The sequence below is a fragment of the Notothenia rossii genome, assembly GCF_949606895.1.
Source record: "Notothenia rossii genome assembly, chromosome: 8".
Classification (NCBI taxonomy): domain Eukaryota; kingdom Metazoa; phylum Chordata; class Actinopteri; order Perciformes; family Nototheniidae; genus Notothenia; species Notothenia rossii.
In genome coordinates this window covers 45,693,324-45,720,538 of record NC_136906.1, presented here as the reverse complement: position 1 = coordinate 45,720,538, position 27,215 = coordinate 45,693,324, and the positions used below count along the sequence as shown (strand labels likewise).

Sequence of the window (27,215 nt, the reverse complement as noted above, 5' to 3'; positions counted from 1 at the left end):
CGCGGATGGAACTTTGACTTCTTCCTCATTAACAGGGAAGAGAGGAGGCTGGTACCCGTTAGCACACTGGAAAGGGGAAAGACCCGTGGCAGCCGAGGGGAGAGTGTTGTGGGCATACTCTACCCAGGTAAAGTGATCGCTCCAAGTGGTCTGCTTCTGGGACGCGAGGCACCTGAGGCATGTTTCGAGGTCTTGGTTCAGACACTCGGTCTGACCGTTGGACTGCGGGTGATAACCGGAAGCTAAGATGAGGGTGGCGCCGAGGAGCTGGTAAAACTCCTTCCAGAAGTTGGAAATGAACTTTGGTCCTCTGTCGGAGACTATGTCACTGGGGAAACCATGGATTCTGAACACGTGAGTTAACATGACCTCTGCCGTCTTCTTGGCAGAGGGAAGTTTGAGCAGAGGAATGAAATGTGCCATCTTTGAGAAACGGTCTACCACCGTCAGGACAGTAGTGTTACCTTTGGAGGGCGGTATCCAGTCACAAAGTCCATGGAGAGTGCGACCATGGTCGCAGAGGCACTGGGAGGGGCTGGAGCAGACCCATCTGGGCCTGGGACGAGGTCTTATTCCGGGCACACACTGGACAGGCCGCCACGTACTCGGAGACCTCTTTTTTCATGGCCGGCCACCAAAACCGCTGCTTTATGGCAAACATTGTTTGTCGGACCCCCGGATGGCATGTGAACTTGGACGTGTGAGCCCAGTGGATTACCTGAGAGCGTAAAGACACAGGGACAAACAAGCGGTTGCCTAGACACCCGCTGGGTGCCGGGTTCACAACATTCGCCTGCTTCACATCTGTTTCTATCTGCCATGTTACCGACCCAACCACACAGTTCACTGGAAGGATTGATATTGGTTCCTTGGCATTATGTTCAGGCTCCAAGAAACGGCTTACGGTTTTGTGTACCGGGCCGAAAAGATAATGTGAAGTTAAATCTGCTGAAGAACAGAGTCCACCCGGCCTGACGTGAATTTAGTCACTTGGCTTTCCTAACATATTCTAAATTCTTGTGGTCAGTCCAAACAAGAAATGGTTGCTCCGCCCCTTCTAGCCAGTGTCTCCACTCCTCCAATGCTGCTTTGACAGCGAGTAACTCCTTGTTCCCCACATCATAATTTATTTCAGCTGAGGTCAACTTACACGATAGATAGGCACAGGGGTGCATCCTATTATCCTCGGAGGATCTCTGGGACAACACAGCCCCTTTGCCCTCGTTGGATGCGTCAACCTCAACCACAAACTGTCTCTGGGGATCCGGAACAGTGAGTACAGGTGCCGTGGTGAATCTTTTCTTGAGGCATTGGAAGGCGGACTCGGCCTGGGAGGTCCACTGAAAGGAGACTTTAGAGGAGGTGAGAGCATGCAAAGGTGCGGCTACAGAACTGAAGTTGCGTATAAACTTCCGGTAAAAGTTGTCAAACCCCAGGAATTGCTGAACTCTTTTGCTGCTATCAGGAGTGGGCCAGTTGGCCACCGCACTGACCTTGGATGGATCCATCTGCACCTGATTGGCGGTGACAATGTAGCCCAGGAAGGAGACAGTGGTTGCATGGAAGTAGGGGTGGGCGATATTGAAAAATATATTATCACGATATTTTTCAAGCAGTATCACGATAGACGATATATATCAAGATATTTTTTCATGTCGGTTATTATGGTTATTTTTCAAGTTACTTAACAGTACAACCACCTACAAGGTAACAGAAACTAAAACAAAAAGGAGTAACAGACCAAAATAGCATTTCAAGCTGGTTTTATTTCTGAAATGAATCCCTGAATGAACAATTTAACATTTTGATATGGCTTCAAGGCACAGTTTCTCAGTATAAAAATGAACTTTCTGCGGTAGCACTAGCAGTGGACATCAATAAACATGAAAAGGAGGGTAAAACATAACTAAGTAAAACATAAACATTAGAGGAAAAGTCAGTGCCAAACAATTAAAATGTAAACTTTAGACTTGAAGTGCAATAAAAGACTTTAGCATAACTGAAGGGAAAAACTATATAAATACCTTATTGATCAAATATAAGCCAACAGAATCAAACAAGACAATAAATAAAGTGCAATACTGTCTGAATCCTGACTAGACAGCTTTAGAGCATGTCTTTCACATCAGTTTATTTTTTTTATAGTTTATTTTTTTTTATCACGATAGATACAATATCTCTGAAAAAACATATCGTGGAGACCTAATATCGTCACGACGATATATATCGTCATATCGCCCACCCCTACATGGAAGTCACACTTTTCAGTTTTCACATACAACTGATTCTCAAGAAGCTTCTGGAGAACTTGGCGGACATGCATGACATGAGACTGACTATCTGGGAAGAAAATCTAAATATCGTCCAGATACACGAAAACAGAAACATTCAAATACTCTCTCAGAATGTCATTTACCATGGCCTGAAATACAGCAGGAGCATTACATAGTCCAAAGGGCATGACCCGATATTCATAATGTCCGCTTGGGATGTTGAACCCAGTTTTCCACTCGTCTCCCTCTCTAATCCTGACGAGGTGGTAAGCATTCCTAAGATCGAGTTTGGTAAAAACTTTAGTTGTTTGAAGCAGTTCAAATGCTGAAGACAGTTATTTCGTTCAATGGGCTGTAGTCAATGCATGGCCTGAGCGACCCATCCTTCTTACCCACAAAGAAGAATCCTGCACCAGCAGGTGACGAAGAGGGACGGATTATTCCCGCTTTCAACGAGGAGGAGATGTAATCGTCCATGGCCGCCTGCTCCGGTCCCGAGATGGAGTATAAGCGCCCCCTAGGGATGGGTGTGCCAGGCAGCAGGTCGATGGCACAGTCAAAAGGACGATGAGGGGGCAGTGACGGAGCTTTGGTTTTATTAAAAGCCTCTTTAATGTCATGGTAGCATGAGGGGACCTTGGAAAGGTCAGGAAAATCTGAGCTTCTATCAGAAACTGCAACAGTTTGTGGGACTCTACAGGACATGGTCTCTGAGCTGAGTTGGGTTACTGGGGCTTTGGTGACAGCATGGTGGAGAATATAGCCGGACTTACAGGTCTGTTCACAATTCCCTCCCCATCCCTTAATTTGTCCTGAACACCAATCAATATGTGGGTTATGTGTTTTTAACCAAGGAAACCCCAAAATCAGCAGATGTTATGCTGAATTGAATAGATGAAACTGCATTATTTCTACATGATTATTATCAATTGTCACTTGGATGGGTTCCGTAATATCAGTTACTTTACACATTAGTCTGCCATCTAGGGTGCTGGCATTGACGGGATGCTTAAGGCGTTTAGCTAAACCCCAGTCTGAGGCTTTCATCAGCCCCAGAGTCAATTAGCACAGTAAAAGCAGCATCCCTCCTGCAGGCAGCGCCGTCTTTCCTCTGGAGAAATCCTTGTTCTCCTGAGCTGCATTGGCTCCTCCGGTGCCTGTGATGGCGCTGTTCCTGCCGGGCCTGATGAAGAGTGAAACAAGGGATCCCATGAAGGCTGCTTATCCAGAGAGTGCCCCTGGTGGCTGGGATGTCTTGTTGCAGTTCGGCGCCATTCTCTCTCTCTTTCTCTGAGGCGGTTATCAACTTGGATAGACATGGAAATCAGAGATTCAAGGTCTTGTGGTAGTTCTAATGGAGCCAGGTGGTCTTTGATGGTTTCAGAGAATCCATTCCGGAAGGCGTCTATTAATGCTGGGGTGTTCCAGCCACTGTCTATGGCTATGGTACGGAACTCTATGGCATAATCTAATACTGGCCGTGCGTGCTGTTTGAGCTGCATGAGTACACGGGTGGCTTCACCGGCAGGTGAGGTAAGATCAAAAATCCTGCTCATAGTGTCTTTGAATGCTGTGAAAGATCCACATATACTGGAGTCTCTTGACCACTCCGTAGTGGCCCATGCGGCAGCTCTGCCAGTTAAATGGGAGACCATAAATGCTATTTTAGCCTCATCTGACACAAACGCGGCTGGGTTAAGTTTGTAATGCAGGTCACACTAGACTAGGAAGGTTCTGCAGTTGCCAGATTCACCTGAATATTTCTCTGGCGATGCCAACCGCAGTGGGACAGGAGAGAAACTGACCTCGGCCTGATTAGCAGCAGGATTGGCCTCAGGTGGCGTAGCAGGAATCGGAGCTGTAGAAGTTGCCTCTAGATGAGTGAGGACTCTGTGGAGCTGTTCTGCCAGATGGTTCACCTGTGACGTGACAGAGGTTTGGAAATCCTCCTGGCGATCTCAAAGGTCTTTCCCTCCATGGCTAATGGTTTGTAGCTGCTCCTGGTGCTGATAGATGATGTTTCCCTATGCAGACAGGGCAGTCTGGAGAATCTTGGGGTTGGCTGAGTCCATACTGGTCGGTTCGTTCTGTTAGGAACCTTGACTCAATAGCTTGGAGGACTCAAATGCACAACCCAGAGACAAAAAAGGTTTGAAGAAAAATAATCTTTACTTGCAAAAAACAAAATCACTCTTTTAGAGGAAATAACAAACTGACAAAAGTAAAGCGCTCTCATGGAGGGAAAAAGGCAAAACACTGAATCTTTTTAAGCAATGGCTTGGATCTGGCTTCTTGGGACAACGAACAAGACGAACCGACAACTAACAAGGGGAGACAGGACAATATATACATGAGGTAAGTGGGTACAGGTGGAAACAATCAGGGGTGGGGCAGACACTGATTATGGCGGGAAAAGGAACCAGAGCAGGAAGTAAAGGGACCTAGAATGAGACAAGGTGAGTACAAAATAAAACAGGAAGTGGAACATAAACTAAACTAACATGAACATGACGAACACAAACATGACAAAACTTAACATAATTGACGGGACACTACAAATGGTTTCTGTAGCTGAAAATAAGCTGAATTTATGGAGAGCCAAAGTATTGGCTGAAATAAGGGGAATAAAGATTTGAAGTACTATAGTGGAATGCTGGAAACATCATTCGCACTAATGATTCGAAGAACTATAGTGGCTGCTGTGGCACAGCATTCGCACTAGGAGGTTGACAAAAACAGGCAAGTCCTTTCTAAAATAATAGACTGTATATCAAGTGCTGTGTGCCTTTGAGCTAGCCCTGCGTTGTAATATGACATGTGTTTTGAGTTTGTGTATAAGTTTGCTTACATTTTGGTAGAGCCCCCCCTGGATAAAAATGCACCAGCCGCCACTGACCTGTACTGCTGATTCTGTGTGCTGCTAAGTGCTAATCAATTGTTTGCTTTTGGCTACTGTTTTCAGGCCGGTTTTGGCGTTGCCTACAGCATTGTCATCACCTTTGCTGCTGATCCCGTGTGCTGCTAAGTGCTACATCAATTGTTTGCTTCTGGCTGCTGTGTTTGGGCCAGTTTGGCGTTGCCTCCTCTGTAGATTTTAGTGACTGGACTGCTGGGCTAACTCCCTCTTATTATTTAGTTATTTTTTCCTCTACTGGATTTAAACTATTTTGTTTACTTTGGTTTTCATTAATAGTTTATTCCTATTCTCTTTCGTTATTTTCTTTCTTTAGTTTTGGATTATTTACGTTTAGTGTCTATATATCTTTGGTTAATTCATTTAGTTCATTGAAATCTGTTTTTGTTTAGGTTTTCATCCTTTGCTTATTGTATAGCTTTCTTTATGCCGCATGAGTGCCCATAAGGCTGCGGCTAATTTTGGTTTATTGAATTCTGTGTTTGTTTGTTAATATTGAGTTATTCTGTGCTTTTGCCCCCCACTTATTGTGTTTTCTACGGAGCCCCTAAAGGTTCATGGAGAAAAAAAAAGTATCTTGTGCGCACGATATACTTTCTCGTTCGCACAAAATACTATTTTGTGCGCACGAGATAGTATTTTGTGCGAACGAGAATCTTTTTGTACCGGTGCGCAAAGTAGGAAGTGGAGCACAGAGGACACAACCGTTTGTTTGCAGACTGTTATGTTTATGTGGAGAAATGGCAGTACATACATTATTTTAATTTCAATCTTTTTTTTTTTTTTTTATATTTGTATTCACATGTAAGGCAAAAGTGTAACATTGCATTACAGCAATTAAGGCATTTTCATTTTTTTCCTGCCCGAAAGAACCCTTACTCACTTTCCTTTAACCCTGCCCCGTCCCAACCCATCCCATCCCATCCCATCCCAACCACCCCTCTCCCGGAGCACTGAGGCAACAGTACATCAATACAATACAAAATGATAGATACAATAATATACATGCACATACCTGCATACATACATACATACATACATACATACATACATGTACACATACTAACACATATTCAGGGATGTCACACGAGCTGCATGTGTGGCGGACAGGGGAGTAATCATATCAGAATTATAGATGGATAAATAAAGGGAGAATCCCTACAGAGACACCATATCAGGGGGAAGACGGTCTCCATAGCTGATCAGTGTCCTCCAATGAGCGTAAAACTTATCCGAGGAACCCCGGAGAGTAAACTTAATTTTTTCCAACTTTAGAAGAGACATAGTATCACTCAGCCACATTTTAAAAGAGGGAGGTAAAGGAGATTTCCACAAAAGAAGGATTTTCCTACGAGCAATCAAGGCGGTAAAGGCAATGACATTGGTTTGAGTGTTTGTAATGTTGATTTCATCTGGGGTCCTACCGAAAATAGCTACATGAGGGGACGGAGAGATTTTTAGACCTACAATTTCAGAAACACACTCGAAGAAAGATTGCCAGAAGCTCGATAATTTAGGGCATGACCAGAACATGTGAGTCAGGTCGCAGGGGGCCTGGGAGCATCTATCACACCGGTCATCTAATCTATCTGGATAAATCTTGGAGAGCTTAGCCTTGCTATAATGTAGTCTATGGAGAACTTTAAACTGTATTAGGCTGAGTCTAGCGCAACTGGAGGATGAGTTAACGGCTCTCAGGGCCTCCTTCCAAAAGTCATCAGAGAAGGTGAACTGTAGTTCCTTTTCCCAATTAGTTCTAATCTTGTTAATGGCAGATTCATCAACCGCAGAAAAAAGTTTTTAAAAATAAGAGACATGGCGCCTAGACAAAGTTATTGCTCCAAGTACAAGATCCACTCCACTGGGAGGCAGGGATTGGGGGAATTGTGGAGAGTGGGTCTGAACAAAATCCCTTAGTTGAAAGTATCTAAAGAAATCAGATCCTCTTAGATTAAAGACAACCCATAGTTGGTCAAAACTGGCAAACAGGCTATCAATGTTTAACTCCCCTATGCAGCGGAGGCATTCCCTCTCCAAGTGAGAAAATTGGGGGTCAATTGTGGCTGGTAAAAATAGATGGTTGTTACAGACAGGAATCGCTTGAGGAAGAGTAAGCCAACCAAAGTGACGTCTAACTTGTACCCAGATCTTTAAAGTGCCAATTACAACGGGGTTAGATGTGAATTGTGAGGGGGAAAGTGTTGCATACATTATTTGAGATATATTTCCAACTCTGACTTAATTTTGGGACATTTTGGCCAGGGGTTTAGAGCTATTTGTTTAAGCACCGGATTCGCAAAACAGAAGAGTCTGTAAACCAGTCTGCTTTGATCTATGAATTCCTGTCCCTGACTCTCACAGTATCTGCGGCCCACAGCTGTTTTATAGAAGGAAAACCTCCTTCACTTTATGAAATCTCTGCGGCACCAGTGGCCTGTACTACGAAGCAGGATTTGCTATTTACTATTCATTCATGAAGTATGACGCTGCGCTGTCAGCACGCTGACCCCGTCCCTTTCACGTGAACACGCTCTCAGCCGGAAAGAGAAACCCTGGTTGATTTACTGAGTTGATAACCAGCTTCGTAGGACCGCTTAGCGAGATCGCGTTTGTTAGGGTTAGTTAAGCCGGGTAAATCAAACATATCCAGGGTCTGTTGAACTGGCTTCGTCGAACAGGGCACTTGAGGCAGTAACGTGTAACTCAGCAGAATCTGAGAAGAGCAGCACCAGCTGCAAAGAGCTGAGCCTTTCACTGTTTACTTCACTGTGTTTCCCTTCATTAGAACAGCTGAATAGAGATCAAGGCCGCTACATTTAACCACACACACCTCTACACACATCGAATTACCAGAGTATTCCCCCTCGTTTTATGAATGAGAGGTCCTGTCACCAGGGCGCATGATGTGTGTGTGTGTGTGTGTGTGTGTGTGTGTGTGTGTGTGTGTGTGTGTGTGTGTGTGTGTGTGTGTGTGTGTGTGTGTGTGTGTGTGTGTGTGTGTGTGTGTGTGTGTGTGTGTGTGTGTGTGTGTGTGTGTGTGTGTGTGTGTGTGTGTGTGTGTGTGTGTGCTCAGCTCCGCTCTGTGTGTGTTCGGTGTGTTTGTGTGTGTTCGACACCACCGGCATTTGTTTTCAAATGACCACAAACAGTAATTTACACAAATCTCGTTCTCCATAGTTATATGTGTATTCACAAGTGAAAGAGATTAGTTTAATCTTAATCTCGATGTAGTGCTATAGTCCTGCCGGAGTGCACCGGAACGAACGACACTATCATAAACAAATGCCCACACACACACACACACACACACGCACGCCCTGGCGAACGGACATATTCTTCATAAAACTAATAATATGGCGTAATAATCGGCCAGTTCGATGTGTTTTACCATAAGAAAGTATCTCGTGTGAACGAGAAAGTATAATGTGCGCACCAGGGGCGTCGCCTGGACCTGGAAACATTCGGGGCTTAGCCCACAGTGGCGGCGCTACAGTAAAATGTTCTACAGCAAGACTCCCCACACGTACATACACAATTGCGCCATCTGGTGTCACAAACGTGTGCCTGCATTAGCTTGTTACGGCAATGGATTGTGGGAGATTCTCATAGCACGTGAGGACCTCTTGAGGGTAAGGTGCCTGTATTATCTCGGTGGACAAAATGTATGTTTTTATTTTATAAGGACAATAACGTACTGTTGTGTTTGTTTAGTTTAATGTTAATTGTTTAATGCTCACAGTCACAGCAACATGTCTTTTGTGTGATTGGCTATTTGTTTTATATGATTTATCAACGTGATCATCAATAGCTAATCCGAGCAACAACGTGTCCTTTTTATGCTGTCCATTGAAATGCAGGTATGTGAGTTTTGTACACCAGTTTATTTATGTTTAATGTTTTCACATTGCTCCACATGATGCCTTGACTACAAAGTCGAGCTCTGAGTGATCTGTTGCCGAGGGGACACTACACCAGAGTTACATAAGCAGAGATAAAGTGCTATTTTGGGGGGAACTCAACCCCTCAGGAAGATTTATTTTAAATATTGAGGTTAAAAGCATCAATCTTGTGCACTTTGAGAACAACATTAAGAGATATGGATACATCTCTCAACACCATATGTAAAAAAAAATCAAAGAATCAGAATCAGAAACGGGTTTATTATTTAAAAACACTTCATTTTCCAATTAAATCATAAACTATGTCAAATTATTAGAAGTTGTTAGTAATCAGATTAAACAGAAAAAAGGGGTGGAAGGAGGAAATAATAATCCCTCATCACTTGCAGCTTCCCTCATCTCTTGCTGCTTCCCTCATCTCTTGCAGCTTCCTTCATCTCTTGCTGCTTCCCTCATCTCTTGCGGCTTCCCTCATCACTAGCTGTTTGCGGTTGAAATGATCTCTTTTGCTGGCCAAACATGCTGGATGGAAAGCAGTGATGTCTCACTTGCCTTGGCCGTGTATCTGCAGTCCCTAAATCAGTCATGTTACCCACTGACTCTTGTCTGTTCTGGTGCTCCTGTTCATTGTTTTCTCCATTGTCGTTCTTGCCTGTTGTATCTCCTTCTTGTGTGTCCCTTCTCCTATTCTCCTTTCTTCATCCTCTACTCTGTTTGGCTCATCTGTGATGACTGTGTAGGTAAACACAAACAAGTATGTAAGTCAATCAGTTTCCAGCTCTGTCAAATAAATGAATTTCAAGATACACACATTTGTCTTCATTAAAATGAGTGTCACCACACTGTCACAAAATGTAATATAACCAATTGAAAATAATTACATTTACATTGGAAACCTCTTGTAGATATATCACTGTTAGAGTAGTTATCTGCCAATAGGACATAATCATTCCTATACAAATGCAGTTTGTAATTCACTTAATATATTCACTTAACACTTTAATATAGTCATTTTCACTTAATACTCTAATAGAGCCATCTTTCTGCATTCAAAACATATATTTGGGGGCATAGTGTCCCTTGCCCCCTTTCAGGAGCCCCACTGGATTAGCTTTGATCTGAAATATTTGTATAAAAAGCTTATTAGCTGGCTCTCCATTTCATAATGTTCACATAGAAACTAGCTGTCAATAGGAAATATCATTCAGAAGAATTATAATTTCAGGCAAAAATCTGTCACAAAAAGAGGTTGCACATTTAAATGCAGGTGTTGTTATGGCAACGTCAGTGGCCAAACAGCCACATTTACTGCTGCAAATACGTTCAAACATGCTGTTGACACGCAGTGGCAACTATGCCACCATTTCAGCTGACTTTTCCTCATAAATACCGTCACATAACATCCATATATTTCAGTGTTAGGTTGATGCTTAGCTAAGCTAACTATGAAACACTTTAACTGACAGGACTCAGGATCAACTGTGTACTGTAAGGTAGCTTCTAGCTTCATGTCGAACACTGACAGTAAGTCAGTAAAAGAGAGCTTTCTTTGAAATCACCAGGTAACGCTAAAAAAAATAACATTTATATTGCATGGCAAAGTGTTTATTTAATATATCTGGCTAGCTATAGCTACTTACTAACGGTTTAGCTTACACGCGCAATTCAAAGTAACGTCAACGTAGCTATAATTTATGCTTGCTTACATGTTGACATAACTTGTAAGTTTACTGACATTTACATACCTTGTTCACCTGGCTCAGGTGGTGGCTCTGGGGTTGTCGATTGAGCCACCACTTGAGAATTGCCGTCTTTTTTATTAAAGAAATGTCTAATGTCTAGTGATGTTATGTATTGCGCCGAGGCTTCGGAGCGTGTGTCGAGTAATCCCCAAAGCATTTTGTGAAGCATGCATCGAGGCTTGTATCGTTTTGGGCCAGTGACGTCATCGATGACAAACGAAGTCTCGCTGTCTGTTGATACCACGTGACTGCTTCAGAAAGTGATTCCGATCGGTTGAACCCATGGTTGAACCGTTGAACCACAACGCTCATAATACCCATGGATGTATAATAAGAACCATAGAATGGAATGGAATTAAAAGAGCTCAGACCCTCACTTATATAGAGGTCGGAACATGTCATAAATAAAAACATGAATAAATACAGGAATAAATATTTTCAGGGAAGTTCAGTGTGTGTGCTGTGGCTCAGGGTCGATGGTTCAACGACTGAACAATACTTATTTTTTGTTGTTTATAAAAGCTACAACTAAATGAGATAATGTAGTTAATACATGTATTCTTTGATATGGTTTAGCCTTTCTCAGGCTACAACATGGTTAAGTTTATGAATATTATTAAGGAATACAAATCCGTCTTTGCAATGTTTACCAGCCTCCTTAGGCTTTTCAATCACAATCAATAAACTGGAATAAAAACAATATTGTTAAAATGAAAATATGATTTAATCTTCGTTGTTTAGAGTTATTCTAAGGCTTTACTCATTGGGAACTCTGTATGACATACTGTTGCACTATTGATATGTCCAATATGCCTGTTTTACACACTTTGAGCAACAGGGGGGTTTGTGTTCAAATGAAGCCCATGATGAAGCCTCATGAGATGAACCCTTTTGCCAACCAATTGGCTGGAAAGCTTCAAAGCTTCATAAGGCTTCATCTCGCCATCACTACTAATGTCCATCTTCAGAAACTCCGCCCGCGGCTGACAGTTTAAAGTTTAAACAATGTCACAGAGGAGAGGTATGTACCTGTCAGCCAATAAAACACGTTTATTTCCATGCAACTCTCTGATTGGTCTGGTGGTGTCTTGCCTCTGTTGCATTCACTGAACACGGGAAATTACAATTCTGCCGTCCTCTAGGTAAAGTACGGCTAATGTATTATATTACAACCCAGTCTCATGGCATTTCGTGTTCACCAACACAATTTTTTATCTATTGATTCGTGTTCACCAACACGATTTCCCCCTTTTTTTCGTGTTGCACTGCACGATTTTAAAAGCAATGTATTTCTATTGGTAGTCTCATGGCATTACATGTGGTTCATAAAAACATGTTCTTACTCAATATCAAGCCACAATTATTGCTTTTATTTTAAATCGTATAATTTCTGACTTTTGTTGCCGTCTGTGAGGAAAAAATAAATGGGGCTCAGAGCCTCAGAATACTGAAATCTGTATTTTTTTTAATCTTCTGATTTCCTTCTAATTTGTTATTCTTTTCAAAATAACACACTGTTATTTACTCACCAATAACACACAATTATCCTTGTTTTTATTTATTGGTTTATTTCCATAATCTCTGGCTTTTTTGGCGTCCGTCAGGAAAAGAAGTTCAAAATAAAAATAACCGGAAACAGACGTAGGCATTTCGAGCAATTACCCAAGATCCTCAGCTATGGTTTAAGCTTGCTGATTGGATGTTTTAGCCGCAATGCATGTTGGGATTTGGTGTTTATATGATATGAAATCGGAAAAACATTTTAAAAGAATAAAATAATACTTAATTCCGAGTGTTCTTGCTTTTCTCTTTGAAAGTCATCACATAACGGCATTGTAATACACGGTTCGGCTCCATTACATATTACAGATCTGCCGTAGTTCTTTATTTATAGAGCCCTGATGAGAAGACCTTTGGAAAAACTGGAACAATGCCGCCGAAACTGAAGACTTGACGTGGATCATAAATATATCAACAATTAAACAACATCTTCAATTTCTCTTCACACAATACGTCTCCTTGCAATATCAACACTAATTCGGCAGACTTTCACATTTGATCTAATTCATAGATAGATTATATTTACACCATAACGGTGCACAGCTGATATAAAAGGACTTGTACTTTTTAAAGAATTTACTGATTTTCTTTGAATATAAGAATGTAAATACTGAGTCTGAAATAGTATAGCAATATGCTGTAAAATTATGTCAAAGCATGAATAAAACTACACATCTTCAGCTTATATTAAAAAAATATTAAGAGTACATACTTTCATCGGGAGAAAGTAGAAGGTCAATGATAGAAATATAGAATATAAAAAATCAAGAAGATACTATAAGTGATCTCTACAATAAAACAGTTCAGTGCAGGATGTACAAAGATATTAATAGGAGGAGGTGCAAAACAGAAAAATTAATTAACCTTTATTTAAACATTAAATAATACTTTAGATTAAGGTATTCTCTTAAATAAGAAAAAAACTTTGGGGGTATCTACAGATAAATATTAAGCCTGACAAAGTACTTAACGTCTAATATATTGCTTTCCTGCAATGTTAACTATGTTGAAGCACTAATTTTAACTGATTTTATACATATATAAGAAATGTGCAGATTTTGACATTTTAATGGTGGAGGTATACACTCATATTGATAGATGTCTTGCTATGCGCTGTTGAGGAACCTGTGACCCAATATTTTCATTCATTGCATACACCGTAGTTGTGTACTGTATATGATATGTCAATAAACCTTTGAAAATCTTGAAATCTTGAAAGGGATGTGCAAAATAGCCATAATATACAGTCTTTAATTAACTATTAGTAGAGAATAACAAGTAATGCATATGCTTTATAGAGATCTGCAGATAAATGTTTAGTCTTCTCAAGCACCAACTATCAAGTATCTCTCATGATTGTTGGCACTTGACAATCACCTTCCCTAAATTGTATTCAGGTGTAACTAAAGTCTGATTTAAGGGTTGTTTATATTTCACATCATTAATCAGAATCTGCAAAGTAACTCAAATAAGTGTAGTGGAGTAAAAATACCAGGTTAACCTCTGAATTGTAGTGGAGTAGAATTACAAAGTAACAATGAGCTGTCATGTGGGTATTAATGCTGCACATTATGGACACAAGCGATTTTCACCCATTTATTAATTATATGTTTTACATTTGATAACACCAATGTCATGGCAACTTCTAATTGTGGGAAAAACGAAAACGTTCAGTAGAGACGTCCCATCGAACATTTTGCGAAACACAATAGCCAGCATGTGTAGTTCTGGGGGGGCGTTCGATTCCAGTTTTGGATAGTCTGGCGTGGTTTCAATCCATTTCAAACAGCTGTTTGACGCTCGGTGTAACCTTGGCGCACTGCCACTCCAACATCCAATCCCAGAGCTTAAAGATTAATCACGGGCACTGTAGTCCTAAACGATAGCTGGGGATTATGGGTAGTGTAGTGTCTTCGGCCATCCTAAAATCCTAGAGACCTACGTCTGTTTCCGGTTATTTTTATTTTACGCCAAAAAAGCCAGAGATTATGGAAATAAACCAATAAATAAAAACAAGGATAATTGTGTGTTATTGTTGAGTAAATAACAGTGTGTTATTTTGAAAAGAATAACAAATTAGAAGGAAAAAAAGATTTTAAAAATACAGATTTCAGTATCCCGAGGCTCTCAGCCCCATTTATTTTCCTCACAGACGGCAACAAAAGTCCGAAATTATACGAATTAAAATAAAATCAATAATTGTGGCTTGATATTAAGTAAGAACATGTTTTTATTAACCACACAGCTTCCGGCCTTCCTATAACATGTAATGCCGTGAGACTACCAATAGAAATACATTGCTTTTAAAATCGCGCTGTGCAACACGAAAAAAAGGGGGAAATCGTGTTTGTGAACACGAAATGCCATGAGACAGGGTTGTATATTATTGAGAGAGAATTTGTCTGAGGCTAAAGAAAAAACTACCCCAGGCGACGCCCATGGTGCGCACGAGAAAGTATATCGTGCGCACAAATTAATAAAACGTGGCCACGTTTTATTAATTGGTCTCTCTATGAACCCTCCAGGGCTCCGTAGTTTTCCCTTTTTTCCCTGTTTTAGTTACTGAGAGCTGAAGGTGGTGGTGTTGGTGTCCGGGATGGTGGTTCTCCCTTTCCGTGTGCTGTGCTCCCCTCCCCCCCGGGTTTCTGGATTTTCTGGTTGTGTGAGTGTGGAACACGTGTGGCTGGGGTGCCTTATGTTTGTTTTTGTGGGATCCCTCCACTCACTCGTTGCCCCTCTCCCCCACTGGTAAGCCTTAGCCCCTTATTAGTTGTTTTCTTTCCTTTGGGTATAGCCCTGTGACTTTTTTCAATTTTAATTATTGTACAAAATAAACTGTTCTATTTTTGATAATTGAAAGACGTCTCTTGTTCCATGAGTATATGAACCTGTGACTTAAAACTTGTTCTATTTCCCTGGGTGAAATTCCCGGGTTGGCGTTGTCGGACTGAGTTGTTTAATCAAACTACTTTTAAATAAATACATTTAATCTGCGGCTGCTGCTTATAATCACATGAATACTATGTAATATATTTATACATATGTATTTAAGAAGTACAATATAAGTCAAGCACAAGTGTCATGTGTGGGCCAAATTCCATTCTACTTTTAGAATGAGCTTCAGGCCAACTAAAAATGGACCATGGGCTCTTCATCACTATCGTATACTGTACATATTCAATGTGGCAAACTTCCCTTTAAAAACATCCTGAAACTGCAGCTAATGAATCTAAAATGTGTTTGGTGCCCACAGAAAAACAGATGAAACATTTGGCTCCAAATGGTAGTCCAAGCCATCAGGATTAATGAACCCTGAGATCCCGAGCTGCTTCCCATTTGTAAAGCTACTGTTTAGGCCTATTAGCTGTGTGACAGTCAGTGATGGTTCAAACAGCTGCAGTGTGTGCACAGGGCCCAGCGTTAGCAGACAGGCAGCTGGTGGTCTTGAGATATGACATAGACTCTCTAGAATCCTCTAAAAATGAGGGGAATGGCATCAGTATAAACACAGTAAGATGTGGAGTAACAGTTTCCTGCCCAAGTTTGGATGACTTCACGTTGCGATCATTTGTGTTTATGATTTGGGCTCCACCACAGAAAGGAATAGTTCAACATTTTGGCAAATATGCTCTGTCATTTACTTTCAAAGAGTGAGATGAGAAGATTGATTCATCTAATGTCTGTCAACAACTATGAAGCTTAGACTTACGCCTATAGCACAAAGACTGGAATAAAACGGGAATGAAAGAATGAGCGCTGCTCTGTCTGAAGTTGCAAATATTATTTTAAACTCCTGTGAACAAGTAAGATGGTGTCTCCATTATTTAACCTGATTATCAACAGAAATGTAAGATTGGCAGTTGTAGATGCATTTGAACTATTTGATAAACAACGTCCATTCACCCAGCCCTTTCCAGCTACGTTAATGGAAAAAGCATTGACGAAGACACTGTACACAGTCCTCAGCAACAAACAGCAGACAGACACCGGCCTGTTGGAGACTCACACTCTGTCACAAGTTCGACACATTTATAGTTGTTTTTGGTTTGAAATATCATAACTCTCCTGTCATTTCAGATCCTTCCTCCAATCAGCTCACTCCCCTCACCTGGTCTCCCCAGCCCTCCATCTCACCTGATACTCATTCCCTCATTAACTCCACAGTTTATATACCACCTCACTGTCACTTGTCCTCTGCCAGATTGTCTTGTGTGTTTTGCCAATCTCTCCAGCGTTTCCTATTATATTTGCCTAGTTATCTGTTCTGCCCAGTTTTGACCCTGCCTGCCTGATTTTGGACCTGGAGTTTCCTGCCTGCCCCCTTTATTGGATTTGTTTGCTTGTCTGAGGGACAGTCCTGGTTCTGAGCCCTGTTCTGCCTGCCCCCTGATCGGATTTGTGTTCCTGACTTCTGGATTTCCTGGTTATAACCCTGCCTGTCCTTGACCTGAATAAACCAAACCTTTTGAACACTGCTTGTATCTGTGTCGTGCTATTGGGTTCAAATCCCTACCTGTAAACGTGACACACTGAGCTAAAAGTGTTGCATGTTTGGAGACAGCTCTAAATGAATGCTTATGTTGGTCTGTACTGGTGTGTACAAAGATATTTTCTAAGGAGAAAGCCATGGACACAGTGTAAGGTTTAAATGTATTGATGCATTATCATGTTTATTTTTCTTCTAACGTACATTGAGAGTAAAATGTCATCATTTGATTGTGACTGAAATGTTGTTTGACTAACATAAGCCTATTTCTTTCTCTGTTTTCCTCCTTGTCAAAAAAATGTAGGTTTTTTTTGTCTGTATGAATCTAGCTTAGCTGAGATTTTTGATTAATCGTTCACTCCATATTGCCCTCCTTGATATGGCCACTAGTGTGGGAGAAACATTCTCAGTGAACTTTAGAGATGTCAATAGCCATAGTTAACATTGAGCCAGGCTAGCTGACCCTCCTCAGTTTTTAGGGCGAGGTTAAATATTCTTTATAAAGCCCAGAAACTACCCACAAGTTGATATACTCTTATCTTAAAAAGACACCAAATGTTTAGACAAGACCCCTTTTTCCCTGGGGTTAGTGGAATCTGAAAATGAGAATAGGAATGTTAACCATTGTGCTCATTTCAATACTGCTTAACATTCTGAGAATTAAAGAAATTGATATTAGCAGCCTTCGCCAGCTATGAGGTGTGAAGTATTTCTGTGGCCATCCCACTGCCCTAACTACAGTGGAGAACAAAGATGACATTCAACATGTTAGCCTCTCCCTGTTTTCCTGTGAAGCAGCTTCTTCCCTTCCAGGAATCAGTGCATTTCCTGTGTGTTGACTGAATGTTTCAAGATGCCATACGGCTCTATCTCTGCGATACACAGCCAATCACATGCAGCTCAAAAACAGGATTTGTCTCTGTCAGTGCTTTCCAAAGTCAACACCCACTCTGCCACAAAACTGTAACCGTGTGTGTGTGTGTGTGTGTGTGTGTGTGTGTGTGTGTGTGTGTGTGTGTGTGTGTGTGTGTGTGTGTGTGTGTGTGTGTGTGTGTGTGTGTGTGTGTGTGTGTGTGTGTGTGTGTGTGTGTGTGTGTGTGTGTGTGTGTGTGTGTGTGTGTGTGTGTGTGTGTGTGTGTGTGTGTGTGTGTGTGTGTGTGTGTGTGTGTGTGTGTGTGCTATAAAGATCAGTTTCAAATGTGTTCAGTTTAATATCCATTTGTCTGCCGACATCATTCTGCCAGACTGGGAAAATGATGTGGATCAATGTTAAAGCTTGAAGGTTGTATTTCATTTCCTCTCTGCGCCCTGACTGAAGCTGCTGCTGGATTTGTTTTGACATTGAGGAGAGGTTCAGACCCTGGATGAAGTCATGCTTACTCCTCCGAACATCCTGAGAACAGGACAGAGTCAGGGTCATGAGAATCTCATCCTCAGTAACTGTGCACAGACAGTCTGGCTGCAACAAAGAAAGCTCACACAGCGAGAAATAAACACTTACACAATAAATAAAAATGAGAAATAAATGTTTAAATTGTACTTGTAGCACTGCCAAGTTTGGGCCTTAAATAAGTCTCCATTCTCGAGACATTTTCCCAGGTTGTGTCTATTCACTGATTATACTCTATCGGTTTGAGAGCAAAGTCACTATACAGAGAATCGTCGTGGCTCTCTGGATCACTTCTATGTACTAATGGGTTCAATTCAAATCAACCCCAAAAACCTTCAAAGCAGCCACATAATTACAGTCTCGGTGTACGGGAACATTTGTGTAAAAGGATGTAGTTTGGACCATGGCCTGACATGGGGTGCTAGCAGCTACAGACAGCTAGCACTGTAAATCAAATCAAACCAAGTTTTATTGATATAGCACATTTTTAAAACTATTTTTGGTCGAGCCAAAGTGCTGTACATGCAATAAAAAAACTTTACTGCGATAGCAAACAGAAGACAATAAATGACAACAGCAAATGTAAAAATCAAACACAGGGAAATGTCAGGAGTCGTACTCCGCTCAGACTAGAAGGCCAGGGAGAAGAAGTGAGTCTTTAGTGTAGATTTAAAAACCTGTACAGCAGGGAAGACTTAGATGACAACTGTTCAATGAAGGCTAACCTATTGTCAGCATTGGCTTATTATAATTGTGTCACACATCTGATGGTGTTGTGAATTGAAACATTAAGAATGTTATTCGCAGATTGAGTTAATGATATCAAATGTGTTGATAGAGAAGATCATCAATCGTGGTCCACTCTGCAAAACCCCAGATTACCATCAAATACAGTTTTTTAACATTAACATCAGTGCTTTTAAATTCTTGTTTTCCAAAATTTTGGTCATGGCAAATTAATTATTGTTATGGTAAGATTTTGGGAAAAGCAAATGATACACCTGGTGCAGATAAACTGTACCAGCAAAAATTAAACTGCTTCATGGGGAGACAATTACAGATTGTAAATATATTGTTTACAGAAAAAAACATTGCCCTCAATACAGTATGACCAAAATGGATTTCATTTAATGAAAATTGAGCAGAATATCATTTTAAATTAAGATTAATGAACTTTGGCATAGTGAGGCTTCTCATGCCCTTACTGTCTATTGTGCTCTCTGTCTCTCTCCCGGAGGTTGCTCAACATTTGGCAGCTGGTTTCTATTAGGGAACTGCCAGGGAGGGGTGGGGTGGGGGGCATGACAGTGGTGGAGATAGTAACTCAGAGCACTTCGGCGCTTTAGCCTTGGGCTACGTCTGATGACACAAACACACACGTATGAACACAAGCAGGACCGAGCTCTATAGACAGCCATAACTCATCACCCTCAAACCTGCCTCATATGTTACAATTTGTACCCTGACCTTTGTGTACACGATCATCAGTCGTACACATGTGCAGTAGGTACAAAAGTTGTGAAACTAAACATAACATGCACAGTTTAGTAGCCAAAAGGAGATTTAAGCAAATCTGTCTTACATTCGGGAATGTCTGCTGCTGTTCCCCAAGCCTGGCGGCAGACGCTGGATAGGCAATCCCTGATAGGATGCAGAGAAAACAGAACAGAGATCTAGCAGCCATATTTGTGTGTTTGCCCAGTGGAGCACTGGTCCCTCTCTGCCTGTCCCTGTCAGAGTCTTCTGGGCAGCTCCTCTCACTCTGCTGCACACGTTGGCTTCACTTTTCCTCTGCTTCGACCTCCAGATACAGTCCCAGCCCGGCCAGTGAAACAAACTTGTGTGGACTTCCTCCCTTTCTCTCCCTCCCTCCCTGCCCTGATGCCTCTCCCCTAGCGAACTTGCCTCTCCCCTGAGCCCGTGCCTAAATCACATACAGATGGGAAGCCTGGAAACTGAGAGAAAGAGTGAGAGGGGGAGAGAGAAGAGAAAGAAGGACAGACAGAGGCAACAGAGGGCTTCTGTCTGAGGCAGACAGTGCACCCATCCAATTATCTCCCCAGACTGACCCAGTCAGATTGAGCGGTAGCTCCCTGTATCCATTTGCAGGTCTGTGGCACCCTTTCACCTTGGGCTCAACAGGGCAGCACCCCTCCCTCCCCCCCAGTGTGGGCAGAGAGTCTAAAGCAGGGGTACTCAAACTTTTTTGTTAAAGGTCCACTTGTGAATTGTATACAAGGTCACTAGTCTGGACCCCCCCCCCAAATAAGCCAAGTGAAGGTCCAAAAACAGTGGTGATTCAACCACATAGACCATGTCATAGGCAGCTCCCAATACGTCCCAGTTATGTCGTTCTAGCCCATAGGACCATGTGGAAGTTAAATGTCTCAATCGACTAATAAACAGGTTGACACATTCCAGTTATGGATGTCAGAAATTTCATACACAAGCACAACAAGGCCCCAGGCAGCTTTATATTTACTTTTTAGACAGAGCCAGGGTCATAGTCCAAATTACATGAATTCTCTTGCCCTTTTGTGTAAGGAAATACAGGATTTTAACAACATTTAGGAACATAGGGGTTGCTAAAAACACAGATCGGGCCAAGTAACCATCTACTGTCAGTCAGTCCTGCTGGAAGTCTTATGTCTGATCTCAGTTGGACTTTCAAAACAAAATCTGTTTAATAGAGCATCACAATATACAGTATTTCTCTAAATGAAAAGGTTATTGTTCAACGCTAACAGATTCAACCTGCTTTAGCCCTGTTTTTTTCTTATACCCATTCAATACCTGCACAAAGTTAAGTGCTCTGTTGGAAGAAACTAAAGACTAAAGCTGAATGCACTGCTGTGTTCAATTTCATCCTTTATATAACACTTTCATGCAATGTCAAAGACACAGAGGCGGCACTAACCACCAGAAAGCAGATGTTGCGCTTAGCTGAGCCACGATGTGTTTACTTCCCCAGCTCACTGAGACGGAGAGCACTTTTCCTTCTCCATGTTTGGTCAACTGCACATTGGTATTCTCAGCAAAGACCTGGTGTAACACCAGAAATCACTCACAGCCAGGCTACTAGTCAGTGATCTAGAGGTTGCATAGCAGCGGCTCGGTATTCCTGACTCTTCTGCTAAGGAATGGTTTGTCCGGTCTTCTTTGTAAACATATTCATGCATGTGATCTGAAACTCTGTCAGCTGAGCGATACAGCAGTGTGAACATCACAAGATCATACTTCATGTTGCACAACAAGGCTTTGCCACCACTACAGTAGTAGTAGTTTTGTAGTTTGGGTCGTTTCTAAAAGGATATAATATTATCGCACATGGAAACACATCACTAAAAATAAAAGATTTAAACTGTAAGCCCAACATATGTGGAATAACAACAAGGAGTAAAACTGTAGCAAACATCCATCACAGTTTACAGTCCAACTTCTTGAAAATCTAACTCATTAATCTTACTTTTTCTCCCAACATGAAAATTGACTAATAACATATTAAATGTTGAAAAGCCCCTCACTACTCAGGCTGCAGCTTGTGTTGAGCGAGAGGATCAGAGCAGGGGGGGGGGCATGACAGCGAGGTCAGAGAGCAGAGTCCGGGTGTCTCCTTACACTCTCCATACATACCGGAGAAAACTATATATCACAACAAACACCTCCTCACTGTTATATCTGGGATTACAATGATGTTGCTCTGCAACAGGAACACAGAACATGAACACCCAGCATGACAGGTCAGCCAGAGATAGTGAGATACTACATCTCAAGGGGGCACCCTTCCAACTAATTCAAACTGAGGCTACATTAAAACAGTTCATCTAGTGTACAATGCAAGGTCAGTTTATTTATAAAGCACATTTAAACAACAAGACCATTTAAAGTGCTTAACAAAAAAAATAAAAGCATTAAGACATAGTGCAAAACAAACACATTATACAATTCAATTTAATTACATTTAATATTCATTAAAAAGCAAAGAGAATACAAATCAAACAACTTAAATAGAAAGTTACAGTGCATTTGCACGTTGCCAACGATGCGATACATTAACGGTACATTTGAAGCACCGGGCAATGCGATACGATACGATTCACCCCTGTTGCGATACAGTTCGATGCGATTTGATTCAACATTATGCGATTTGGGCGATACGATGCAAAATAATGATACAATTCAATATGGTACGACAGAGGATTTTCTTTTATTCCTTATGCAGCAAATCATAAATTAACAAAAAAGTGTTTCACATATTTGGTTCTCTCTAGTCCTGCACATCCCATCATTCTGTTTATTTTTTACCTTAAAAAAAACACTTGGACCTTTCACAAACAGGCCTTTTCACAAGTCCTTTGTAATAGTATTCTCTTTCTCCAGAGTACAGTACCATTTTATAACATCTCACAGTTAAACAATTTAATGATGCATTGCCCAGGATTAACAATGTGCAAATAACAATGCCCATACAGCTGCCAGCCTGATGTGCTTAACACTCATCCATAGGCTAACTCACCAGTGAGCAGAAAGCAGTGGTTTCTATATGAACAATAAAAAATACAAATAACCTTTCACACACAGGTATTTCATAACTGCTTACAGTAAGGAAGACATTTAAACTATTATTGACAAACACAGGCTGCTGTAAACTAAACACCACTCTCTCTGAGAGAACACCTCACTGAGTGATTTAACTCAGGTCTAACTTTCAGGTTTCTCTTTTCAGCCGCAGACCCCATGTCGCCTCTTTATGTGCGCCGCTAAGTCTTAAGTCTAAGTATTTTTCGGTGCGCTGTGTTTCTCTTTCTCCTCGACTTCCATGTTTGTTGATAACTGAGACTCTCGGCCTCCGTAGTGCGAAGCAAAGATCAAAGATCGTCTCTGCTGAGTGCTGACAGGATGAGAGGATATTATAAGAATGAATCGTTTTTTTACTGATGCAAAGATGCTACAATTGATGCATCGCGAGTTCAACCCAAACTGTAGCCAATGTGCAGTCTTTCAACACTCGCATTTTGAACGTTTATGCCGGTGCAATGATGCAAATCGGTGAATCTTAACATCCCTAATGTACTGTAGACGTTAAAGAGAAGAGGCCCCATGATGGAGCCTTGAGGAACTCTGCATATTTGTCTGCTCAGATATGTAATTCCCTATTGATACAAAATTGTCCCTTGCGTTTTAGTTGGATTCAAACCAATATAGCACTGGATTTCATATCAATGTGGTGGATCAAAAGGTTTAAGTTTGACCGTCTGTTCTGATTGCATCACCAAAATGTTGGGGGGGAAAGCCTACGGTTAGCCTCTAATGTTTGTTGTTTCCACATGATGAATTGTACAAATGGCCATTAGTGCTGCACTCTGTTGTACACCCAAAAGTAAATAAAGTAGTTTGTAGAAAACAAGGCGTAAAAGTCGGTTTCAAAATGTTTCAGAAGCTTTCAGAAGAGGTAAGAAAAGATAAAAGGTGACAGCTAAAAAGGTAATGTCAGATGATGTGATAAGTACTTTGTCACTTACTGATGCCTTTACACAGTACAACATCTGAACTTATTGATGACTTAAAGTTAAAGTAAAAAAATACAGGTCTAATAATTAATGGTCTAAGTATAGGCGACAAGTTTGCAAGTTATTCAAAGAGATCTGCATCTAATTCAAATAAATGGCTCACTACACCCAACTGCAAACTAACTGTGGTTTTCCTGCTATGACAAATCCAAATGTTTGCAGAGCAAGATTGATCACAAAAGGTAAATAAGATGACAAAAAGTTATTAGAATCAACTGCAGTCCTTGCAGTTGATTCTTACACATATAAGAATCAACAAACACTAAAAACATTGCTTATTGTCTATCACACCGATCAAAATACAGATGTATAAAATATAAATACTAGCACATTTATCAGTACAGTACTACAATTCATTAAAACTAACATCTTGATTACAGTTAAATTAATGTTGGCAAGACTGGCTAGTAAAATGTTTTGCACCGTGGGAAAAAGAGGGAAAGTTTGTGAACAATTTTAAGCTCAGCTGGAAGCATATTCCAGTGCTGGATGGCCATTAAGGAGAAAGCAGATTGTGAGTTTAGAGTTTTAAGCTTTTTTTCCTGTCATACTTAATATTTAAGATTTACAACCACATAAACTACAATTAAAACTGTATGTGAGCACCTAATGGGGTAAACATTTAGACATGTGTTGTGTAGCTTCCTGTGCAGTTTCATTTCAACAACATCAACGACGGCGTGTTCTCTTGTGCAGCACTCTGTTGAATCCGTCTCTTACTGTCCTCTATACAGACAACTTCACCATTCCTCTGTGTGAGTCCCCTCTTCAGGGAGAAGTGTATCTCAGACTTGGGAGTGAGTCTTGATTAGAAACAGATGGAGGGAGGAGGGGGTGTGAGAGAACGATTTGAAAAATGTAGAGCAGAGGTCTGACTTGGTGGGAAAATGGAATGATTATCCACTCCCGTAAACTATCCTTGTAGAAAACTCAAATTACGAGAAACAGAGTGCTACAAATCACATGTGGAAATACTGGGAATTTCCCATTGAAGAGGCCAGGCTCTTACCAAGATAACTGATGAAGAAACAGGAAAAGTGCTATAGAAATGAAATAGAGGAACATCATATGAACAGATTCAAGAGATCAAGAAACCAGATCAAATTCAATTAAAGCAATTAAACTCTGAACTGGAAATGTAATTTAAGATTTAATAGCATCACATACTGTAGAACTAATGTAATGATGTGACATAATTAAAACTCATCTTAGCTAAACTAATCAGAACCAGATGCCTGTACTACGAATCCAGTTCAACATAACCTGGATATGTTTGAGTTACCCGGCTTACCTAATCCAAAAGAAATATAAAACAATATTTGCAACGGGGCCAATCACAACCTTGTTACGCCACTGGTTGCACGGCCAGATACGGCTCAGACTCAGATAAGGAAATATGATACATTATGATGTGATATGAATGATAATGGGACACATCGATGTGTGCACTCACAGTGCCGCGGACTGTACGTAATGTTACTTTGATCCGGTTACTTATGTTGTGGCAGATATTTAAGTAAGCTTTCTTAACGCTGATGTTATACTGTAATAGTCAGATTGCTCTGAAGATGGGAGGTGATATTCTATTAATTTTCAAGTTCACAAAGTCTGATTTTTGCCGGCCGTCTTTCCTGCAACGGCAGTTTTTCTGTATTTCCTTTATCCTGTAATATGACTTGATCGCTTTAAACTCCGCACACTGAGCTCTGATTGGTCAGCAAGCGGTACTTTCACTGAGTTGATCTCTTATCCTGGAACTAAACCTGCTCCGGAGCAGGTTAGCCGTTCAGCATAAGTTACCATAGAGATATCCCGCTAAGAAGTGAACCAGCGTCGTAGGACCGGAAACACAGAGTTTACCCTGAAGTTACCTCGCTAAGCGAAAATCTGGCTTCGTAGTACAGGACTCTGGACAGGTTTGTATACGCACACACAGCATTCTGCGTCATAGTGGCCCTGAAAGTGATTGTATGTTTGTGTCTCTGCAGGAACCTGTTGTTGGAAGTTTGTGTAGTCACAACTAGGACAAGAGAAGACAAGAACAGCACCACAAATGCCTGTACAAAACAACAGCACTACATACAGTGTGTATAAGTTACAGCACTTTGTGCATTATCAACATGTACATTTTACACAGATAATGTAAGATGTGCTGGCGTAAATCCTATATGGACAGTGTAATGAACATTGTTAAAATGTAGGGGGTATGGAATATTATTTCCCTTTTTCGGCAGTCGGTGAGTCCCTTCATTTTGGAGATTTTTCCTCAACTAAAGGGTTCTCGATTGAATTTGATTACCTTTTTGTGGAGTCAATCAATCAATCAATCAATGTTTATTTATATAGCCCAATATCACATATGTTACCTTTGTCTCAGTGGACTTCACAGTTTGTACAGAATATCAGTATGACAATACGACACCCTCTGTCCTTAGACCCTCACATCGTACAAGGAAAAACTTCCATAGAAAACCCACAGTTTAAAGGGAAAAATGGGAGAAACTTCAGGGAGAGCAACAGAGGAGGACTCTCCCAGGACGGAAAGACGTTCAATAGATGCCGTGTGTAAATTGAAAAGATAATACATTTGCAACATAGGTAGTCCAAATGTTTGGAAATGCATGTGTGTATAATAGGAAGATGAATCCACGAGTATATCCATCCAGGACTTATCATCCAGGACCACAGCCACGACTCAAGATCCAGGACTCGCAATCCATGACACAGGACCGCAGGATCATCCATGACTCCGGATCCCGGCGTATATAGACACCAAAAAGAAAGAAATTTGGGGAAGCTGGGTTAATCGGAACATGAGAGTACACAGGTATAGACAGAGAGAAGGAAGAAGTAAGATGTCCCCCGACAAACTAAGCCTATATCAGCAAAACTAGGGGCTGAATCTAATCAGCCCTAACTATAAGCTTTATCAAAAAGGAAGGTCTTAAGCGGACTCTTAAAAACGGATAGGGTGTCTGCCGTCCGAACACAAACTGGAAGCTGATAGCACAAAAGTGGAGCTTGATAAGAAAAGTGACTTTGGATTTATTATTTTTGATTTCGTTGTGATTATTCATCAAGACTGCATTCTAAAATTGGACATTGCCTGATAATTACTCGTTATTATTTGCTTTTTTACTTTTGTTGGAGGTGTTTGGGCTAATTAAACTGTCTCTGAGATGCCATACTAACTCTGTCTAGGTTTTAGTTTTGGGGGAACTTTATTAAGAGGACACACTACATTTTCAGTCACACTCTTTGACTGGTTAAATTACCACAGTAGCTCCCGACCTTTTACAATGGTAACTAGGCTAAAAATATACGTTGATTGTTACAATGTAATGATATAATACATTAACAATAAAATAAACAATGTATTAA

General features: G+C 41.0%; 1 protein-coding gene and 1 long non-coding RNA gene across 2 annotated transcripts in view; both read right to left on the bottom strand.

The window, feature by feature from the left end:
* Positions 1-20,113, bottom strand: part of lama4 (laminin, alpha 4) — a 79,517-nt gene extending 59,404 nt beyond the window's left edge. Inside the window, exon 1 of the mRNA XM_079643701.1 lies at positions 19,847-20,113. Coding sequence (XP_079499827.1) covers positions 19,847-19,948 — 102 coding nt within the window. The 5' untranslated portion in view covers positions 19,949-20,113. The remainder of the gene's footprint in view (positions 1-19,846) is intronic.
* Positions 2,169-6,145, bottom strand: LOC307015213. Its single transcript, XR_013801443.1, has 2 exons — positions 2,666-6,145; positions 2,169-2,549 (listed from the first exon to the last, which is right to left on the bottom strand). It is a non-coding gene; the product is annotated as an uncharacterized lncRNA (long non-coding RNA).
* Positions 20,114-27,215: the final 7,102 nt, after the last annotated feature.